The sequence below is a fragment of the Lonchura striata genome, chromosome 27 (assembly GCF_050655825.1).
Source record: "Lonchura striata isolate lonStrDom1 chromosome 27, ASM5065582v1, whole genome shotgun sequence".
In the NCBI taxonomy this organism is placed as follows: Eukaryota; Metazoa; Chordata; class Aves; order Passeriformes; family Estrildidae; genus Lonchura; species Lonchura striata.
The window spans coordinates 9,984,710-10,006,767 of NC_140729.1; the positions used below are offsets into that span (position 1 = coordinate 9,984,710).

The window sequence follows — 22,058 nt, forward strand, 5'->3', positions numbered from 1 at the left end:
GGCTCCAGGGGCACCACAGCTGCTCTGGGCACCCTGTGCCAGGGCCTGACCCCCTCACAGGGAACAATTCCCAATTCCCAATCTCCCACCCATCCCTGCCCTCTGGCAGTGGGAGCCATTCCCTGTGTCCTGTCCCTCCAGCCCTTGTCCCCAGTCCCTCTCCAGCTCTCCTGGAGCCCTTTAGGTGGTTCTCAAACCAAGAGTTTTGGGCCCAGAATGTGGATCCTGTGGCCACCCTTGCCATGCTCCCTTTTCCTGACTTCCAGCACACCCGGGGGTGCAGCCCCACAAACCAAAACCAAAACCCAAACCAAGGCAATCCCTGCCACAGTTCACATGCTGCATTTGGCCAACAAAGGGTCAGGGTTTCACCTCACAAACACCTGGGTGAAATCCCCTGTCAGTATTAGCTTGGATAATCTCACCTGCTGCTCCCTCAGGTAGATTGAGGCTATTTTGGAAAAGCTTCAAAGGTGCAGTTCTCACTACAACAGCATCAAAAATAATTTCTAACAGAGCCTGAAAAGAAACTGAGGATGATTTCATTTTAAAGGAGCTGCAGACATGTTAACCATGGTCACTTCCACTGGAGGAGGGCTCAGCCTGCAGAGCAGCAGGGTGGGAGGGCTCAGCTGAGCAGACCCTGGCCTGGCACAGTGTCCAGGTGTGTGTCCAGGCCTCCCGGGGCTCCTCCTGGGACATCCTCCGGGCTGTGAGCAGTGTGGGGGCACAGGGCTGCCCTCCCTGACACCCAAGGCATTCCTGCCTCCAGGTCCTCCCCTCCCATCCCCACCTCACTTCCCTCCCCAGTGCCACCCACAGCTCCAGCCTCTCCTCCTGCAACAAAGATCACCAGAGGCAGCTCAGGGAAACCCCAGGCTCTGAACCCCTTTGGGAGCTGCTGAGCAGCAGCCCTGGCGAGGCTCTGCCCTCGCCCTCCCGGGTTTCTCCACATTTCCCACCCCAGAATCAGACTCACAAGGGTTTGGCTGCTGCAGCTGCCCAGGCTTTGGTGTCCTAAGGCCACTGATGATCCTCCTGCAGGGACAGGCTGGCAGAGCTGGGGGTGCTCACCTGGAGAAGCTCCAGGGAGAGCTCAGAGCCCTTGCAGGGACCAAAGGGGCTCCAGGAGAGCTGGGAAGGGACTGGGGACAAGGGATGGAGGGACAGGACACAGGGAATGGCTCCCACTGCCAGAGGGCAGGGATGGGTGGGAGATTGGGAATTGGGAATTGTTCCCTGGCAGGGTGGGCAGGCCCTGGCACAGGTGCCCAGAGCAGCTGTGGTGCCCCTGGATCCCTGGCAGTGCCCAAGGCCAGGCTGGACAGGGCTGGAGCAGCCTGGGACAGTGGGAGGTGTCCCTGCCATGGCAGGGGTGGGATGGGATGGGCTTCAAGGTCCCTCCCAACCCAAACTGTTCTATAGTTCTGTGATTCTACCTTTTCTTTTTTCCATGTCTTACTTTCTAACCCAGGCAATATAAAAAAAAAAAAAAAAAAAAAAAAAAAAAAAAACCACAAAAAAAACACCAAAAAATAACCCCTGAATGTGGGATAAGATCATGTTTTTACAAGCAGATTCCCCAAGATGATTTATACTGCAGGTGTGCAGTCTGGGATAAGGAGGGAAGAAAAACCTGCTTTCCCCTTCCCTCCTTTCCCTTTTCTTTGTAAAATAAGGTCAGCTCTTATCTAAATCCAATGGCTCTTCCAGCCAAGTCCTGCCCAAACCAGGGCTGAGCCAGCAGCCACGCGTTGCTCCGGGCAGGGCGAGCAATCGCCGCTCTCTGGGCTGGTGATGGAATCGGTGATTTTGGTTACAGCTCCCAGGCGGGGCTGGCAGCGCCCGCGGGCAGCTGGGGAGCGATTCCTGCGCTGGGGAAGGGGAGCAGGGACGGGCAGGGCTGGAGCTCGGCAGAGCCTCGGCGGGATCACACCTTCCCCAGCCGCTGCCCCCGAGCCCGGGCTGCCCCGGCTGCTGTCCTGCCCGGGGCACACCGGGACACACCGGGGACACACCGGGACACACCGGGACTCTCCGGGACTCTCCGGGACTCTCCGGGACTCTCCGGGAGGATGCTCCGGGAGGATGCTCGGGCCGGGCGGCGCATCCCGCCGGGGCAGCTGCGGGGGCGGCGGCAGCTGGGCCCGGGCTGCCGTCGGGGGTCCCCGGAGCCCGGCTAAGCCCCTGACACGAGCTGTGAAAAGGCAGACCCGCACCACGATAACCCACGGCTTTTCTCAGCCATGACACCCGCAGTCATTTGCATCTAAACAGGGGTGTGTGGGATCAGGGGCCGGCTTGATATAAACTCAGCAGCTTAAAGGGAGGGGGAGGGAAAGGAGAGAGGGAGAGAGAAAAATAAGCTTATACCGATGAGAAAGAGCTAAGCTTCCTCCCCTACTGTGAGGCAGGCCGAGCGATACCATCGCAGCGCCGCAGTCGTTTCAAATCGCTGCCGCATTCACACGCCCTTTAGCCATTCCGGGGGGCTGGGGAGCGCCATCAATAGGGATTTCCCAGCCGGGCTGGCGGGATTGGAGGGTGACGGCAGGACAGGGGAACATTGCCCCGTTGCTACGAGGTGCTCCTGGGGAATGCCAGTGCTCTGTGCCGTGGGTACGCTGGCCGGCGGAAACATTCCGCATTATGCTGGTAATACAGTGTGACACCGCGGGAACAATGGCAAATTGAGTGTCCCAGCAGGTAACGGGCCCGGCTGGGACACAGTCGCAGTGGTGCACTGTCAAGGCGGCTCTAATCCTCCCTCGGCAGCCCCTCCCCTGGTTCTGGGAACGCTGCTCCCGCATTTCATCTCTGGGAAATTCTCCCAGCTCCTCGCCCAGACCCAGGCGAGAATTTCAAGGCGAAATTGCGGTTTGATCGCAGCTCGCTCCCCCCCGCGCCGGCTCCGTGCGGGGGGACACGGGGGACACGGGGGACAGGGGACGTGGGGGGCATGAGCTGTGTCCATGGTGGCCCTACCCTGTGGGCACTGCCAGCCCGGCTCGGTCCCAGCCCAGCCCCGGCTCGGTCCCAGCCCAGCTCGGTCCCGGCCCGGCTCGGTCCCAGCCCGGCTCGGTCCCAGCCCGGCTCGGTCCCAGCCCGGCCCGGCTCGGTCCCAGCCCGGCCCGGCTCGGTCCCAGCCCAGCCCCGGCTCGGTCCCAGCCCAGCCCGGCTCGGTCCCGGCCCGGCTCGGTCCCAGCCCGGCTCGCTCCCAGCCCGGCTCGGTCCCAGCCCGGCCCGGCTCGGTCCCAGCCCAGCCCCGGCTCGGTCCCAGCCCAGCCCGGCTCGGTCCCGGCCCGGCTCGGTCCCAGCCCAGCTCGCTCCCAGCCCAGCCCGGCTCGCTCCCAGCCCGGCTCGGTCCCAGCCCGGCCCGGCTCGGTCCCGGCCCGGCCCGGCTCGGTCCCGGCCCGGCCCGCAGGATCCTGCTCCCCGTGCCCGTTCACAGCTCCCAGGGCAAGCGGAGCCTCATCGGTCCCTAGAGCGGCTCGTGTCCTCCCCCTGTCCCCGGGCTGTCCTGGGCTGGGGCCAGGAGGGCTCCTCTGATCTGATCTGATCTGATCTGCGTTGCTCACGGGCCACCCGAGAGCCTTGTCAGGCTGAAACACCTCGCTGGGAGCAGGGACCTGCCACCGGTGCCCACAGCCCCCGGCGGAACCAGCACGAGCAGCTGGGGAAAGATCCCGAGGAAAACCTTGCTGGGCAGAGGCTGGACCCCCGCTGGCACATCGGGGATGGGAAGGGCAAGGAGGGCAGAGTTTGGACTGAAAGGAGATGAAAACCTCAGCGGGGTGCTGCCGACACAGCCAGGACGGAGCAGCCCCGCTTGGAGATCCCATCTGGGAGGTCCCCGGGCAGGGCTGCACATTCCCACAGCTGGCACCCACCCGCAGCCTCCTCCCCTCAGAGCTGCTCTGCTGGCAGCAGCCCAGCTTGGCAAACCTGGCTTTTGGGAGCCAGACCCACCTCTGCAGAGACTGAGGCTGGGAGAGGGGCTGCTGTCCCCGGGCACGAGGCAGGAGCAGGGCAGGGATGCAGGGCACAGCAGAGATGGCTCCTACATGGCTCCTGCTCTGGAAGGAGAGGACTGGCTCCAAGGTGTTTTTCTCAGCAGAAATTTCTGATTCATCCCACACCTGCTGACGACTGTCCCTGTGATCCCATCACAGCAGACCCACGAGGCAGTCAGAGCCCTCCAGCCCAGGCACCACAGCCCCTGAGCTCTGGCCTGCAGCCCCTCCCAGCCTCCTGCCACTGGCACAAGGTTGCATTGACTCCAACAGCTGCTCTGGGTTTAGAGACCTGAAGTCTCCATCCTCATAGATGGGCCGAAGCAGCCCAGTGTCACTGCCCAGGGAGCTGCACCTCTGCAGAGCTCCGAGCCAAAAGGTGTCCCCAGGGAGAAAACTGGTTCTGAGACCCTGACTGTGCTTGGGAGAGCCACGGAGGGTCAAACCCCTGTTCTCCCACAGTGTGTCCTGCATCACCCGAAACCTTTCCCCAGGTCAGTGAGCTCCTCCATCTCTAGCCCCTGGCATGCAGCCCCTCTCTGGGTTCCCAGGCCAGGAATTACTCCAGTAATTCTCTCCTGAGGCCCCTCAAGCTGCTACCGATGCCTTGTTCACCCCTGAGCACCCATGCTGGATCAAATCCTGGATCCTGTGTTTGGGAAACGCTGCCCCAGAGCTGGAGTCACACCCCTGCCCCACCTCCTCCTGCCCAAGGACAATGCTGGCAGCTCCCGGGAAACCTTCATTAACAAATTAACAAAATCACTTATTGCTGTTCAATGAGGTGTAGGTGCTGCTGGGGGAGGCTGGGAAGGAGAACAGCAGCGCTGCATGACCAGTGACCCGCGTGTCTCCGCAGCCACACGAGAATCTGCCTTCGTGCACGCCATCGCCTCGGCCGGGGTGGCCTTCGCCGTCACCCGCTCCTGCGCCGAGGGCACCTCCACCATCTGCGGCTGTGACTCCCACCACAAGGGACCCCCGGGGGACGGCTGGAAGTGGGGGGGGTGCAGCGAGGACGCCGACTTCGGGGTGCTGGTGTCCCGGGAGTTCGCGGACGCGCGGGAGAACCGGCCGGACGCACGCTCGGCCATGAACAGGCACAACAACGAGGCCGGCCGGACGGTGAGTGTGTAATGGGGCAGCTGAGTGTGCAATGGGACAGGCTGAGTGTGCAATGGGGACAGGCTGAGTGTGCCCTGGGACAGGCTGAGTGTGCAATGGGACAGGCTGAGTGTGCAATGGGGCAGCTGAGTGTGCAATGGGACAGGCTGGGTGTGCACTGGGACAGGCTGGGTGTGCACAGGGGACAGGTGAGTGTGCAATGGGACAGGCTGGGTATGCACAGGGGACAGGTGAGTGTGCAATGGGACAGCTGAGTGTGCACTGATACAGATGAGTGTGCAATGTGACAGGCTGAGTGTGCCCTGGGACAGGCTGAGTGTGCACTGGGACAGCTGAGTGTGCAATGTGACAGGCTGGGTGTGCAATGTGACAGGCTGGGTGTGCAATGTGACAGGCTGGGTGCCCAGTCCTCCATGGACAGCCCAGTGCGGCTCCTCCTGATGGAGTGGGACCATAGGAATTCCCAGGCAGCAATTTTCTAGGAGAATTTTCCGGGGCATGGCATTTCCTCTCCCTCCAAACACACACAGGGTTAAGAGCTAAGATATTCCTTGATTCCAGTGCAAACAGAATTCCAGATTGGTTTGGGTTGATGGGACCTTAAAGCCCATCTTGTTCCACATCTCTGCCATGGGCAGGGACACCTTCCAGGTTGCTCCAAGCCCCGTCCAACCTGGCCTTGGGCATTGCTGAGGTGGGGCAGCCACAGCTTCCCTGGGCATCCTCAGCACTTTCCAAGGTCATGCATAGAAACCCAACCCCAGGTGAGCAGTGGATGAAGCGGATGTTCCTCCCAGTGCCTCCTTCCTGCATGTTCCCTGTTATAACATTATCCCACCCAATTGATTCCTTGGAGTAGATGATAGTCACAGTCCCATCCAACTGGAATATTCCATTCCATTCCATTCCATTCCATTCCATTCCATTCCATTCCATTCCATTCCATTCCATTCCATTCCATTCCATTCCATTCCTGCAGTCAGTAGTACCTGGGCCTCTGCCTGCCCTGGATCATTTGCAAACCCAGTGGGACCTTTCCAGCAATGCTTTTGAAGCTAACACTGATATGGGTTTTCAATATCACAGCAGGTAGAAGTGGAAGGAAAGAAGCCTGACAGCTTCCAGTACAAAAATCCCCCACCAAACTCCAATAACTTTATTTAAAATCAGTGATTATTTTGCTCTGCACAAAGGAGATTTTGGTGAAGAGTCCTGTCTGTAGATTCCCAATTTCACACACTTTTTAGTACAAACTGCTGGATCTGGGACATAAAGGAAAGGTCATTAGCAAGGAGAGGACAGGGATCAGTCTCTATCCACAGGGCTCAGAAACATCTCCAGCCCTCAGCTTCTCTGGGCTCTGACTGTCCACACACATAGGACAGGAAGGATCTCACAAAAGGATCAGACATTGGGATTAGGTTAGACTGGATTAGAATAGATCGGATTGGATTGGATTGGATTGGATTGGATTGGATTGGATTGGATTGGATTGGATTGGATTGGATTGGATTGGATTGGATTGGATTGGTTGGGTTGGATTGAGTTGGGTTGAGTTGGGTTGGGTTGGGTTGGGTTGGTTGAGTTGGGTTGGTTGAGTTGGGTTGGGTTGGGTTGGGTTAGATGGGTTGGGTTGGGTTAGATGGGTTGGGTTGGGTTGGATTGGGTTGAGTTGGGTTGGGTTGGTTGAGTTGGGTTGGGTTGGTTGGGTTAGGTTGGGTTGGGTTGGGTTAGATGGATTGGATTGGATTGGATTGGGTTGAGTTGGGTTGGGCTGGGTTGGGTTGGGTTGCTTGAGTTGGTTTGGGTTGGATTGGATTGGGTTGGGTTGGTTGAGTTGGGTTGGGTTGGTTGGGTTAGGTTGGGTTGGGTTGGGTTAGATGGATTGGATTGGATTGGGTTGAGTTGGGTTGGGCTGGGTTGGGTTGGGTTGCTTGAGTTGGTTTGGGTTGGATTGGATTGGGTTGGGTTGGATTGGGTTGGGTTGGTTGAGTTGGGTTGGGTTGGGTTGGGTTGGGTTGAGTTGAGCTGAGTTGGGTTGGGTTGGGTTGGGTTGAATTGGGTTGGGTTGGGTTGGGTTGGATTGGGTTGGGTTGGGTTGGATTGGGTTGGGTTGGATTGGGTTGGGTTGGGTTGGTTGGATTGGGTTGGTTGGGTTGGGTTGGGTTGGGTTGGGTTGGGTTGGGTTGGGTTGGGTTGGGTTGGTTGGGTTGGGTTGCGTTGGGTTGGGTTGAGTTGGGTTGGGTTGGTTGAGTTGGGTTGGTTGGGTTGGGTTAGATGGGGTGGATGATCAGAGCAGCTGCCCACCTCAGCTGTGCTTTTTAGTGTGACACCTCTGGAGATCTGTAAAGCCCCCCAGCATCTCCAACCACCCCGTGCTTACAGAATCGTAGAACCAGAGAATATCCTGGGCTGGACAGGACCCACAGGATCATCCAGTGCAGCTCCTGCCCTGCACAGACACCCCAACAGTCCCACCCTGGGCATCCCTGGGAGCAGTGTTCAAACGCTCCTGGAGCTCTGGGACCGTTCCCTGGCCTCTGGGAGAAGAACCTTTCCCTGAGATCCAACCAAGCCTCCCCTGGCCCCTCTCCAGCCGTTGCCTTGGGTCCTGTCACTGGTCACAAGAGTGAAGAGATTGATACTGTCCCCTGCTCCTCCTGAGGGTGCTGAGGACCTCAGTGAGGTCCAACCTCAGTCTCCTCTCCACCAGCTGAACAAACCAAGTACCCTCTTAAGGCCCTTCCAGACCATTCCCCATTCTTGTGGCCTCCTTTGGGCACTGTCTAGTGGTTTAATGCCTTTTTAATGTTGTGGGGCCCAAAACTTTCCCCAAAACTTGCCCCAAAACTCAAGGCGGGGCTTCCCAGACCGAGCTTAGATCAGACATTTAACCCCAGGTGTCACGGGGGGTGGTGGAGAGCAAAGCCCGCGTTGCGCCCGCTGCTGCTGACTTTGCTTTCCCCGGGCAGACCATCCTGGACCACATGCACCTCAAGTGCAAGTGCCACGGGCTCTCGGGGAGCTGCGAGGTCAAGACCTGCTGGTGGGCCCAGCCCGATTTCCGCGCCATCGGGGACTACCTGAAGGATAAATACGACAGCGCCTCGGAGATGGTGGTGGAGAAGCACCGCGAGTCCCGGGGCTGGGTAGAAACTCTCAGGGCCAAGTACGCGCTGTTCAAGCCGCCGACGGAGCGGGACCTGGTGTACTACGAGAACTCCCCCAATTTCTGTGAGCCCAACCCGGAGACGGGCTCCTTCGGGACGAGGGACAGAACGTGCAACGTCACCTCCCACGGCATCGACGGCTGCGACCTCCTGTGCTGCGGGCGAGGCCACAACACCCGGACTGAGAAGCGCAAGGAGAAGTGTCACTGCATCTTCCACTGGTGCTGCTACGTCAGCTGCCAGGAGTGCACGCGGGTCTACGACGTCCACACCTGCAAGTAAGCACGGGTGGGTCTCCGCTGGTGGAGGCTGCTCCGGAGGGGCCGAGGGGTCCGGCAGCCCCGGCCAGCCCCACACGTGGCCTCGCGCCGCAGAGGATGGCACAAAACTCCTGCCAGGGCACACACCCGCAGCCAGGGCACGGAGAAGGCTCTGGGCACCTCACCCAGGCAAGGAGCGACTGCTGAGCCCCGGGCAGGACAGGACAGCCTGCAGAGAGCAGGGACAGTGAGTCCCAGCAGGGCACAGCCTCACGAGGCAGAGCTGCTGCCACAGCCACCCCTGAGCTCCCCGTCCTGCTCACAGGTCCAGCCCCTGCAGGCACCAGCACGGGGGCTCAGGTGGAAATGGATTTTTCACAGTGAAAGCTCCCCCAGCTGCTGCTCTCCTGGTCTCAGCAGATGCAGTGGGGAGAGGAAGGAGCCCCCAGCCCAGCCCAGCTCCCTCCTTCCTGCTCCGAGGTGATGCTGGAGAACCAAACCTGTCTGAGCACACCAACAGAGCCCACGGGTGGTCCCTCCTTCCCCCTCCCCTCTGCCCACTCTTTCCCCACAGCCCCACATCTCCCATGGAGGGCTTCAGGAAGGCAGAGCTGACCCTGGACACGAGCAGGGCACAGGGCACTGCTGCCACCTCCTACAGGGGACAGCATCGTCCCAGCCCCCTCCTCACCGTGCAGCTGCCCGGGAGAGGATTTTAAGGATCAGGGCAGTAACTATTAACTAAACATGACTTCACATCCCAGAGGGAGCTCAGGGATCTCTCTGGGGACAGGTTACCTGCCAGGTGAGCTGCTGCGCCAGCTCTGAACGTGGGAGACTCCAGGCAGAGAGGAAATCCCTGTCCCAGCCAGCTGTGGTCGCACAGCACGAAGCTGGGCAGAGCCTTCCCCTGCCGTGAGATTTACTGAGCTGTCAGCAGTCATCCGGCACGGAGGCTCTGCGCCATGAGCAGGGATTTGCCAACATCCCAGGGCCCTTCCCAGGCAGCAGAACCAGGGTTTGTCCCCCCGTGCTCCCCAGGCCATCCCAGACCCTGAGCACATCCGCTCTCCCTGGGTTTACCTCCCCCAGGAGTGCTGACCTGTGAAATTACAAAATAAATACTCCCTCTGTCCTGGTGGGCTCCAGGACCAAGAGGCACGCTCAAACACGGCCCAGGCAGTGAATTCCAGGGAATGGTGGCCACTGGGGCTGGGGCTGCTGCTCCTCTCTCTCTTTTCCTGGGAATGAGCAGCCCCTGGAGCTGCAGAGCAATAAAGGGGACAGACCCCTGGCAGGGAGCAGGGGTCTCAGGCAGAGCAGAACCCCGGGTCCCTCCCATGCAGAGCGTCAGGAAAAGCTCCTGACCCCCTTCAGAGGAGCCTTTGCTCCCAAAAATTCAAATCCCAGAGAGCTCCAGAAGCTCCCCCAGCCGAGCCACGCCGTCCTCTGATATGCATCTATTTAAAGTATATATTAAATCCCCTGTCTGGAAAGACTCCCAGTACCCGACTTTAAACAAAATCCCTTCTTTGTTTGTTTGGTTTTTAATCAAGAAAAGGTATTTAATATTAAATAGAACATTTATTGCCTTGTAATTATTTTACTGTAGCCAGGTATTCTAGCACTGAATGGAAGATCTTTTTCCATCAATCTGCTGTATCCAAAGTTTTGTATAAAGTTGTAGAGGTCGATTTTTTTTTATTTTATATTCAGAAAATTTCTCTTTTTATAAGCATTATTTATTATACAATGTATATACTTGAGTTAACTAAGATTATATATTATATAAATATATATATTTGGAGAAAAATATATTTCAACTTCCATTTTTTGTGGTACATCATTAAAGAAAAGGTAAAAATTCAAAAATATGCACTTGCCAGCTTGTGTGGTTTGGCTCTGAGGGCCCTGCTGAACAGCTACAGAGCAGTGGGTCATGACCCAGCTGCTCATGGACGGGGACAGCCACGGAATCACGGAATCCCAGAATGGTTTGGGTTGGAAGGAACCTTAAGGGTCACAGTTCCAACTGCCTGGCATGGGCAGGGGTATCTGTTATAGGAATCAAGACAATGATGGCAGAAAGAAGAGATTTTACAGCTGAGATTTTGATTCAGGGAGTGCCAGGGCACCGCGTGCACAACTGAGATTCAGCACAGAGCCATGGAACCCTTGGGGCTGGAGAAGACTTCAAGATCATTGAGTCCAACCATTCCCACCGCTGGCCCCTGTCCCCACGTGCCACACCCACACAATCCCTCCAGGCTGGGGACTCCATCCCTGCCCCTGCAGCTGTGCCAGGGCGGGACAATTTTCCATGAATAAATCTCCCCAATATCCCATCCAACCCCCCTGGCCCAGCCTGAGCTGTTCCCTCTGCTCCTGTCCCTGGCTGTCCCCTCCTGGCAGGAGCTGTGCAGAGCCAGAGATGAAATAAAGCAATGGATCAACCCAAATTCCAGACCTTGCACACCCCCCATGTGTACCACTCACAGGCTGCCTCTGAATCACCTTCCAATGCTTTGGACAGACAAGATCCACATTTTCTGATATAAAAAACCTATTCTCCTGTCCATGAATAATTCTGTGGGTGTTTCTGCATCATCCCCTCACATCAGCAATGCTTTTAAGTGCACTGGCCTCAAATGTACCTGTCTGAAGGGCAAAATAAATACAGAATCACTCATGTTCTTGCCCTGATCCCCAGATTACACCCAAAGCCATCCCATGGATCCACGTGCAGGATGTCAGGGTGCCTCTGCTGGTGCCACCACCACTGACATGTCCTTCCTCCCAGAGAACCTGGCCCATGGAGGGTTCTGGACTTCACAGCTCGGGGGGTGAAGCTCTCTCTGTCTGCCCACCTGCCCCAAACCTTCCTCCACCCCACACTGTGCCCCCAAACCCATCTCAGCACCTTCAAATCTGCCTCTGGTCAACAACTCCATTTCAGGGCCACATTTCTGGAAAGTTCAAGATGAAACAGGGTAAGCAAGGGGGTGAAGAATTCGGCCCTTACATTGAAAGCAATATTGTGCATTTATTTTACATTTAAAGCCTCTCTGCCAGGAGGAGCCATGGAGAACACACAGGTGGTGGGAAGGTGCTGCCCCTCCCTTGTGCCACCTGCAGGGAACATCTCAGATGGAGATCTTGGAATAGAGGTTGGAGTGGGTCAGGTGTCCCACCCAACAGCCCAGCCTGGTTCTCCAGCCTTCCCCAGGTGTGGGACACCCCCACCCCACACACACAGACACACAGCTCCTCAGCCCTGCAGAGCTCACACAGCTCCAGAATGGGCTGGACCACAGTGCTCTCACTACTTGTCACAGTAAGAGGGGCCAGCTACTCAGGCTGGGCTAAATTCAATCCATCCACACTCAGACACACTCTGAGCACCCCCTGGCAGCAGCAGCCCAGGAGCAGCTCTGCTCCTCACACACACCAGCACCAGACACAGATGGCACCCAGGTCATCACAAGGAGTTGTGCTTTTATTGAATCCATTGAATGTGCAATTAAACCAGATATTTATTCATCAATATAGTTCTGGACACAGACACGATAAGGTTTACATCATTTACTCTGAAATATAAGTTACTGTGTGCTGCTGTCACTCGGACTGGCAGAGGGAAGGGAGGAACAAATAAATTCACAAGATCATACACAAAATGAGAGGGAACCACCACTGGGACTCACAACAGCATCACAACACAACAGCACTGCCAGAGGAGCAGAGTGGAGTGCCTGAAACACCCCAACTGCTGTGAGCACACTGAGGACAACAGTACCTCCACCTGGGCCTGGAAGGACGTGGGGCACCCTCCTTCCCTGGGAACACCCCTCTGGACACCACTGCTAGCCCTTACAGTGGGCCTGCTCGAGTTTAGGAAGCTACACTGACTAACATCTGCTAAATGGCTTTGATTTGATGCCCCACCACACTGAGGTATGTTCCAGGAACCTTCTGGAAGGAGTGGAGCCCAGGGGAGCAGCCTCAGCATCTCCCTGAGGCCGCAGGAGCACGGGAAGGAGAGTGGAGCAAGGTTTGATACATTCCTTTATTCAGTGCAAAACATGGCAATACTCATCTGGTGCACCTGCAGAGCTTGGCTTCCTCTCCGTCTCTAAGGAGGAATTTCAACCTTTGGTAACAGGAAAAAGAGATAAAATGAGGCTGGAGGATACCAAAGCTGCCAACTACAGGAACTCAGGAAGAGCTGGAGGCTGGAACCAGCATCACTAAAACTGTTGTTGAATTAACAACAATGTTTGATGCCTTAAATACTGGATTTGGAAATTTCCTCTACTCTGATCAACACTTCCCTGCCCTCTTCCAGTCCCCAGTGCCACCAGCAGGGTCCATCAGGCCCCAAAATACCTGGATATAAATGAAGTGGGTGCAGCATCCAGGCACCCCTGGAGCTGCACCCCTGTGGGCTCTGTCCGTGGGCGTGGGTCTGGCTCAGAGAGCAGTGAGGGCTGGGTGGCACCACAAAAACCTTCACCTGGCCAAGATCAGGCAGAGCAGTGCTTCAGCATCCCTCCACCAGACTGGCAGGTTTATTGGAAGCCAGAATCTCTTTCCTACTGCAGGAATGCTGGACACAAGTGTGGGTCAGCCCCAAACCTCACAGGATATTCCCACTGCTCACCCCAAAATGCACAGAGACAGAAGCACAGTGTTGCAGGAGACACTCCCATATGACATCAGAATATGAAAGACAAAGAATAAAGGTACTGTATTGCACTACACATGCAGGTTCCACATGGGGCTCTGGGGATCAGGGGAGCATTTCACTTTGTCCAGTGTGTTGAGCACAGAAGAATAAAGATCCCAGTGTTTGTTCTCCAGGTTGGTCACTTTTCCAGCTGTTGATCTTGCACTTGGTCCACCTTCAGTCTAGGGTAGGGACTCTTGCAAAAGAAGCCAAATCCATCAGGAAAGCATCATGCACATGTATAAAGCATCAAGCACACACTGGAACCCACTCACATGTAGCCAGGATAGATAGTGGTGTGAGTTTCCCCAGCACAGGTACTGCCCTACATGTATTAGAAAGTCATTCTCTAGGAGATGCCACTGTCCCACTGGGCTCAACTACTCCCTGTGGCACCTATGGGGAAAGAGTAGGACATCCTTCTCTCAGACAGGAGACACAAGAAACCAAAATTCCAGATTTTAGATAAACAGCTGGATTTTAACTCAAGCAGAAGCTCTTTTGATTTACTTTAGTTAAAGAAAGGTAAACTTTGGCCCAGTATCTCATGGACACTTTAAAAGTCAAAGGTAAATTCAGAAAAGCAGAGAATTCAGGCATGCAGGTTCCCAAACCTTCAGGACCTCCCCCCTCCCAAATTGCTCTAAGAACTGATGTGATACAGCTCTGACAATACAGAGGGGCCAACAATGAGAGCAGATCCACCCCACTGCAGGCTCCTCTCAGAGCAGCTCATTTCTGAGCAGAAAGGAGAATTTAAACACTGCTTTAAAATAAAAGTACTTACGTTCCTTCTTCTCTCAGAAGAGCCAAGAACTTCTTCACCCGGTACTCAGGATCCATCTAAACACCAAACCAAACAGATCCCATTAGTGCCAGCCACAAAGGAAAGTACAGAATTATGGGATGTCCTGAGTTGGACAGGACCCACAAGGATCATGGAGTTCAGCCCCTGGCCCTGCACAGACACCCCAACAATCCCCCCTGGGAGCTCCTGGAGCTCTGGCAGCCTCAGGGCTGGGACCATGCCCTGGGGAGCCTGGGCAGTGCCAGCACCCCTGGGGGAAGAACCTTTCCTGAGATCCAACCTGACCTGGCCTGGCCCAGCTCCAGCCATGCCCTGGGTCCTGTCACTGTCACAGAGAGCAGACCTGGGGCCACAAAGGCTGCTGGAGCTGTGTTTGCTTTGCCTGGTCCTGGCCTGAGCAGGGACCAGCCTGGCTGTGCAGGAGTTCTGGAGCTGCCAGGGCAGGCTCAGCCCTGCACCCCGAGAAAAGGCTGTGGGTGTCACAGGGCAGGAGATGGGAGCACACACAGCCCCTGTTCCCATGGCACCTCACACCCACACCCTGCTGCCAATTCCAGCCAGGCCCACCCTAATCTGCTCACATCCAGCCCCTCCCAGAACTGGGGCAACAATTCCAACAGGGGGAAAGGGACTGAGGATGTTCTGAGGGCTCCTTTCCCCCACGAGCTGCAGCAGCACCAGGGCAGGGCAGGGGCAGCTCAAACCTGAGCCAGCACAAGGCTCCAGAAGGGGCAGCACCAGTGAGTGCTGTGCATCCATCAAGCAGGAACAGCCCCAGGGAGCAGCCCTGCCTCCCCCAGGACAGGGACAGGGACAACAGGAATGGGGATTTCCATCCCTGGGCTCCCATCCCTGCTTAACCAGGGAGGGTTCATGCTCAAACGTGGCCATCCTCCATCTCCTGGGATACCTGGCTCTCAGCTGTGCCACCCTCCCAGCAAAGAGATTCTTCCTACTGCTCACCCTAAACCTCCCGAGCACCAAGGTGTAGCCACTGACATCTTGTATCTCATGACTTTCCTTCTTTATCAAAAGCTATCAAGAATATTTGAATCACATTTCAAATCGTGACACAGCAGGGACAGCAGGGAAAGACTGCTCAGGAGACACCCAAGTGCTCAGGAGAAACCCAAGTGCTCAGGAGACACCCCAGCTGCTCAGGAGACACCCCAGCTGCTGCTGGAGGCCACCAGCTGTAGCTGGATCTGTCCCCTGTGCTGGTGCACAGGATTGCTGATCCTCTCATGGAATGACTCCAGGAAAATCTTCCTTAGATTTGCACCAAAATACAGTGAGTGAGGACTATAAACATTTAGAAATCAGAGGCTGCTGGTTCTCAGAATCCTGATGTTGTATTCCAAAAGTTCTTGTGTCCTATGAACTCCAACTTGTGTTCCCTCTGGAAATTCCATCACCAACTGTATCTTCACAACACAGGGGATTCACTCTGGGAACACCCAGCACATGGAGTTGTGAAGGCACCTGGTGTGAGATTCCCAGCTCCATCACCCATTGGCAATACACAGGCAAGCCTCTGCTTTAACCATAAAACTGGGACTCATCCTTGCAGTGGGGAAGCAGTGCCAGCCTGTGCCCTGGCCGCCCACCAGTGAGGCCACAGTGGGTCAGGAACTCCTCCATCACATCTCATCACATCCATTTTACACCCCTCAAGGAAAATTTCTTGCCATCCCAGATGTGAAGAAGCCATCTATTTAAAATTCTGACTGCTGCAATGGAGGGCAACAGAAATGCCTTCAAAAACAGCTCAGAAGAAAAGAAATCCTAAACCAACAACAGTGTCCCAGCAATGCAGGGGAGAAAGAGCCAGCAAGAATTTCTCCTTTGTGCTAAGAAAAGCCTAAAAATGTAAAATCTCCCATGGTTGTGAGATAGGAGAGCAAGGCCAGTTCCTCAGTACCAACTGCTGAGCTACTTTTAGATCAGAAAAATAAATTCACTGAAACAAGAAGATTTAGAGGAACTTACTGAGGCCCACTGAGCATTTCATCTGGGGTTTAACCAGCAAAGAGCACTGGCAATAATCAGGGTCCAGGAAGAGAAGAAAGGTGAACCCCCCCAGCAGAGTGTCTGGAATGTGAAATACCCAGGGACTGAGAGGAGCTCTGGGACCACCCAACAGGAGAGCAGAGAGAGGCTGTCTGTAGGGTCCCTCCAGCCTGAATCTTCTCCACAACCTCTCCCAGCTGGCTACAAGGAAAAGCTCACCTGTCACTGTGCCAGTCTCCCCTTCCTGTGGGGGATGTGGCACTTGGGGACACCGTCAGTGGTGCCCTTGGCAGTACTGAGGGAACACTTGGAGGGCTCTTCCCACCTCAGTGACTCTGTGGTTCTGTCAGAAAGGCTGAAGGCAGCTGGCACAGGAGCTGGCACATGAACCCTGAACTGATCACCTGCACATCCCCTGCCTCTGGGGCATCCACAGGTCAATCCACACGCCCAGACCCAGCACAGGACCCTCACCTGGCAAAGGGTCCTGAGTCTTCCCCACCCACAGGGTTCTGCTCTGACCCCATGGCTCTGTCACAGGCTCAGTCCCCAGGCTGCTGTTCCAGAGAATCTTCCCCCAAGTCTGGCAGCAGCATTTCCCGTGTCACAGAGCACCAGAGGTTATGTCCAGGAGTCCTGACCCTGCTGCCCCTGTGCTCCACTGGCTTCTGCTCCTTCCCAAGCAGATCAGCCTCTGGGGTTTGTGCCTGCATTTTTAATACAAAATTTGATCCAGTTGAGTTTTTGTGGCCTTTCAGCTGCTAGCTGTAGTCTTTTGGAAAGGAGCTGTGTGTGCAGGTAAATGCTGTGTCTCCCCAGGAGCCAGTGCAGGTTATGGACTCAGTGCCTTGGTGTCCAGGTGGAGAGGGGTGGGAGGCAGCATCTCCCATTTGGGGAACAGAACAATGGCCTTGGCAAGTTTGAATTCCAGCTGGTGGCTTTAGAACAGGTTTTCTAAGGGTGAAGAGATTTGTCTAACTGTGTCAGGTCCTGTTGGGTGTTTAACAGAACTCTGTGGCTGGACCTTTGTTATTTCCTGGTTGTGATTGTTGGGCTCTCTGTGGGTTCCAGTGCCCTGATCCCAGCTCTGCTCACTGAGAGCCTGCACTGCTCTCCTGTATTTATAGCACTTCAGCAGATGGAGTCATGGAAACACCTCAGACCTTTTGGAACAGAGCTGTTCATATTTAGCTGCCATATGCTGTTACCTCTGCTGTTACACAACCACCTGAAGCCAGTGCCAGAGCAGGAACCACCCTGCTGCCAACCCTCCACGGGCAGCAAAAGGACACCCTCAGTGGCTTTAGGGACAGTGGCAGCAGTTCATGCCTGATGTTCAGTGTGGGATAAAGGGCACAGTCCCAGCTCTGCCTGGCTGGTCCTGGGCTCACCTACACAACAATGGTCTGCTGAAAAATATTAATGCCCAAGAGCAGCTTGCCTGCAGAGCCTCAGGCAGAGTGAGAATTCTGTGTCACAGAATCATGGAACGTCCTCAGTGGGAAGGGACCCACAGGGATTATCCAGTCCAACCCCTGGCCCTGCCCAGACACCCCAACATCCCACCCTGGGCATCCCTGGCAGAGCTGTCCAAACATTCCTGGAGCTCTGGCAGCCTCAGGGCTGGGACCATTCCCTGGGGAGTCTGGGCAGTGCCAGCACCCTCTGGGGGAAGAATCTTTCCCCAATATCCAATCTAAACCCCCCTGGCACAGCTCCAGCCACTCCCTGGCTCCTGTCCCTGTCCCAGAGCAGAGATTGGAGCTTTCCCTCAGGAGGAGCTGCAGCCCCACTGAATTCTGCCCTCAGCCTCCTCTGCTCCAGCTGAACAAGTGACCTCAGCTGCTCCTCCCATGGCTTCACCTCCACACCCTTCACCATCTTCAGGTCCCTCCTGTGGACACTCTCTAATTCCTTTCCATCCCTACTGTGGTGCCCAGAACTGCCCCCCAGGAGCAGAACAGGCACAGGGGCCAGGCTGGGAACAGAGCTGGGGTCAGCATTCCCACCTCAGAACTCAGAACTGCCCATGACTTACAGAACCTCCACCTTCAGCTTTGGAAACAACCAAGAAAGCAGCACAGGAGCATGTCCTGTGCCACAAGAAGGGAGCCATTGTCAGGGCTCAGGAGCAGGAGCACGGCAGAGCCCGGCAGCCCCTGAAGGCAGCACCCCTGAAATACATTTAATACATGTGAGCAATGACTTACTGACTTGCCTCTAGGTATGGAATTAAAAGCCAAGGAAGAAGAGGAAAAAGTAATCTAGATAAATGACTTTATTCCCTGAGGTGACATGCAGTCAGAGCATATCCTTAGTGCTGAGCAAGTTTTAACAGAATTGTGAGGAGTGAACAGAGGGCTGCACGACTCGTCTGCTCTGAACTACAAGTCTCTTCACTTCTGCCCTGCCTCTGCGAGGAAGATCTGAGAACAGCTCACTCAGCTGCACTAAATCCATTTGATGGCAGCAGAGGGGGGGCTGGGGGAGCACTGGGATGTCAGGGGAGGATTAGGGCTGCACCCTCAGCCCGTGTCAGCATGAGCATGAGCTTGCTGGCTGGCTCCAGGCATGGGTGCTGCTGCGGGGGAGGGCTCAGAGCTGCATAGTTCTACCCTCTGCAATTATTTTCTTTAAAGTGCTGAAAGTGGTAAATAAAGAGAAGAGCAGCTGAACAGCCTGACAGATTTATCTTCTTCAGGGAAAGAGCACATACACCTGCACAGGCACCTTCGTCTTTAAAAAAAAAAAAAAACCTGAGGTGATTGCTATCTGCAATCTTAACATGCTGGGTGGAGAAAAGAAATTCCATGAAAGGTGAGTTAATCCAGCCCCTCCCATAGGTAGATGCTCTGAAGTGCAGCTCTGAAGAGCCCATGGGCACGAGGGGGGATTTAAAGATCTCTGTGGACCAAGATGCAGTGATTTCTTTGTTCTGAACATTTCCCCTCACTGCAACTCTTTTCCCAATTAAACCAGTGCAAAGGCTCCCACCAACACCAAGGCTCTGCAGAGAAGGGAACCTCCAGGACTGCTCTAGGGCTGCAGCCCTTCCTCCCCAGAACCATTCCTACCTGTAAGGACATTTCTATCAGCATCAGCAGCTTCTTGATCCCGATCCACACCGGCTTCCCTTTGACGTTCTGTGCAATCGTGCTGCGCTCCTTGTCTTTGAAGTTACCCAGGAGCTGGGGGGAAAATCATTTTAAAAAATCAACATCAGGAGACTGAGAGTAGGCATAATGGTACCTACCTTGGGAGAAAGGGAATGGGAAGCTAGAAGCTTTTACTAGCTGAGAAGGAAAATGTGTTGCAATGTATCTTAGACAAGTCAAAACACAAAAAAAATTTTCTTTGATTCCCTCATGTTTTTTTCCATAATATCCCTTATCCAACAGTTAGTGCTGTGCTTTTATGCTGCACTCCAGGTCTTCTCCAGACCAGAGTCTACAAGGAAACAATGGGTCACGCCACAGGGAGTTTCCACACCTGCTGCAGGAGTGTCTGTGTCTCTCAGGCTCCAGTGACACCACACTGGGACAAGTTTGCCAATGACACCAAAGATTTGCCTGTTCAGTTTATTTTAACAGCTTTCAGTACTCACCACAACTCCCACTAGGGCACAGAACAAGGGGACACTGAAGGCAGGAATTTATAAGGAATTTATAAATCCTCAGCACCAAACACCTTCAGCTGATGCTGTTCCAATTCAGAGCTCAGCACCTCCAGGCACATTCAGTTTAAGTGCCACAATTATACTCATTACCCACTTCCCTGCCCTTGGAATGTTTCAATCCAGACCACAAACCCTTCCCCAGACCTACTGTTCTCTAATTTTGCCTTAATTTAATTCATTAAAAAGCAAACTGAAAAGCCTCAGAACTGCTACGTTATGACACAATGACAAGCGGGATGGGTGTTACCAGACACAGCTACTGCAGAATCCCTCATTTCCAGCAAGTTTTGAGTCTTTTGTCATCCTTGAACTTTTCCTCACCTCTAAAGCCTCCATGAGCTGCTCCCCCGTGGCAATGTTGGGCACGTGGATGGTGGTGCTGAAGGCATTCAGCATCTCCATCTCCTGCAGGACATCCTTGCGGCTCGTGGTCCCGATGATCAGGAGCTTGCGGCCCTGCCCAGGCAAGGGAGCCAGAGTCAGGAAAGGAAAAACTGGAGAGAACCAGCCTGGGGAAGGTTCAGCTAACTCCAAATGATGAATGGGAAATGGCCATTTAAAAACCTACTTCAAACAAAATTAATGGGATTAAATCTGTCAGTAATTGAAGTCGCCAACAGCAGCCACAGGAGAGCAGGATCAGCTCTCGGAGCAATGCCACCAACAGGGTCCAAGAATTGTGGTGCACAAAGCCCCACCACACTCACAGCTCCTTCTGAACCCATCATTATAAATAGCTGGATCCTCATTAAATTTAAAAGCCTGAGCAAACTCCCACTCCCAAAAGCTGAATTACAAATGACTTCTCGGGGGAACGGCCTGTCTTTAGGAATCTGTGGGTACAGTGAATTCCCTGCTCCTGCACAGGCAGTTCCAGTGGATTTCCAGCTCAGGCTTTTGAGCAGAGGCTGTTGTGAGTCCCTGAGTCCCCCCTGCAGCTGCACAGGACAGTCCCACTCCAGCAGCCTCCAATTCCCAACCCAGAGTGCACAGAGCAAGCCTGAGTCAGCCCAGGCAGTAACAGGGTTTATGAATAATAGAGCAAGTTGTGGAAAACATCAGCTGCAAATGCAAATCCACTGCTGTTTGTTCACCTTGCAGAGCCCTTTCCACTGCTATTTGCATTTCCTGTGCAGGGTTTGGACACTGATCAATACTGGCTGATAGAAGGAGCTGCTGGGATTGTCAGGTGGGTCATCAGTCCCTTTTCTGTCCCAGTATACAGGGAGCTGGGAGGGGCCTGGCTGGCCAAGGACCCCCCTCTTTTGCTGTCCAAAGAGTTTGGCTGAGGCTCCAGCAGTGAAGGGAATGTCCAGTGCCCACTTAGAGGGTGCTGGACACTACCCAGGCTCCCCAGGAGATGGGCACAGCCCCAAGGCTGCCAGAGCTCCAGAAGCATTTGGACACCACTCCCAGGGATGCACAGGGTGGGATTTTGGGGTGTTTGTGCAGGGGCAGGAGCTGGATTTGATGATCCTTGGGGGTCCCTTCCCACTCAGGATATTCTGTGATTCTGTGCAAGTTCTATATTTCAACTTAATGACACAAAACTTATTCATTATAAAAACAAAACCAAACCCTAAAATCTATCTCCATAATGAATCCTGTGACTGCTTTGCATTCCCTTGACAGAGGATAAAAACCTATTTAAATACATCTTTGATGCACAGTGCATCTGCACAGGGTCTGTTCCCTGCACTCACTGAACAGATTCTGCTCCTGCTCCAGGTGTTGGACACTGAGCAAGGTCCTGAGCTGGGAGGAAGCTCCAGTGCTCACTCCAAGTTTGGTTTTAGTCCAAGAGAGCAAAGGGAAGGAACGTCAGGCAGGTGGAACCAGAGCATGTCCCAGGTCACCAGTGTCACACAGGGCTCTGCAGGGGACACTGTGCTGCCCCCCCTGTGTGAATCCCCTGTGCAGCTCAGAGGAATCACAGCACCACTCAGCCACTTCTTTGGAAAAGAGAAAATGGGGGGAAAAGCAGACAATTCCTGAACTGGAAATGCAGCTTTAGAACTGCAGTGGGATGTTTCAGGGCTGAGGGTCCAACACTGCCTGCAGGTCACCTGGGGAAGGGCACAGTGTCCTCAGGAAACAGTAACACAGCCACTCCATGGTATTTCTGCCCCATTCCACAGGTGCTGCTCCCATCACATCCTGCACAGCCACAGCTTTACAACTGCACAGGATTTGTTTCCTTTTTGATGGTCCAGCAAGGCCAGGAAAATATTACAGCATTTTACAAGTTTGAGCCAAATCAGGAGATCTGCCTG

The 22,058-nt window shown here is 54.8% G+C and overlaps 2 protein-coding genes across 4 annotated transcripts in view; one reads left to right on the forward strand and one right to left on the reverse strand.

Annotated features, from left to right (window-relative positions):
* The window catches only part of WNT3 (Wnt family member 3), a 52,163-nt gene extending 43,430 nt beyond the window's left edge, over positions 1-8,733 (forward strand). Inside the window, exons 3-4 of the mRNA XM_021539883.4 lie at positions 4,873-5,138; positions 8,111-8,733. Coding sequence (XP_021395558.3) covers positions 4,873-5,138; positions 8,111-8,590 — 746 coding nt within the window. The 3' untranslated portion in view covers positions 8,591-8,733. The remainder of the gene's footprint in view (positions 1-4,872; positions 5,139-8,110) is intronic.
* Positions 8,734-12,046: 3,313 nt separating this feature from the next.
* Positions 12,047-22,058, reverse strand: part of NSF (N-ethylmaleimide sensitive factor, vesicle fusing ATPase) — a 77,739-nt gene continuing 67,727 nt past the window's right edge. For 2 of the 3 annotated variants that reach the window (XM_021539884.3, XM_085562057.1), the window contains 4 exons: positions 20,107-20,241; positions 19,184-19,297; positions 14,079-14,134; positions 12,047-13,487 (listed from right to left, as the gene is read on the reverse strand). In XM_021539884.3, coding sequence (XP_021395559.1) covers positions 13,469-13,487; positions 14,079-14,134; positions 19,184-19,297; positions 20,107-20,241 — 324 coding nt within the window. In that variant the 3' untranslated portion in view covers positions 12,047-13,468. Of the gene's footprint in view, positions 13,688-14,078; positions 14,135-19,183; positions 19,298-20,106; positions 20,242-22,058 lie in introns of all 3 variants that reach the window. The other variant, XM_021539885.3, reaches the window with a different exon arrangement.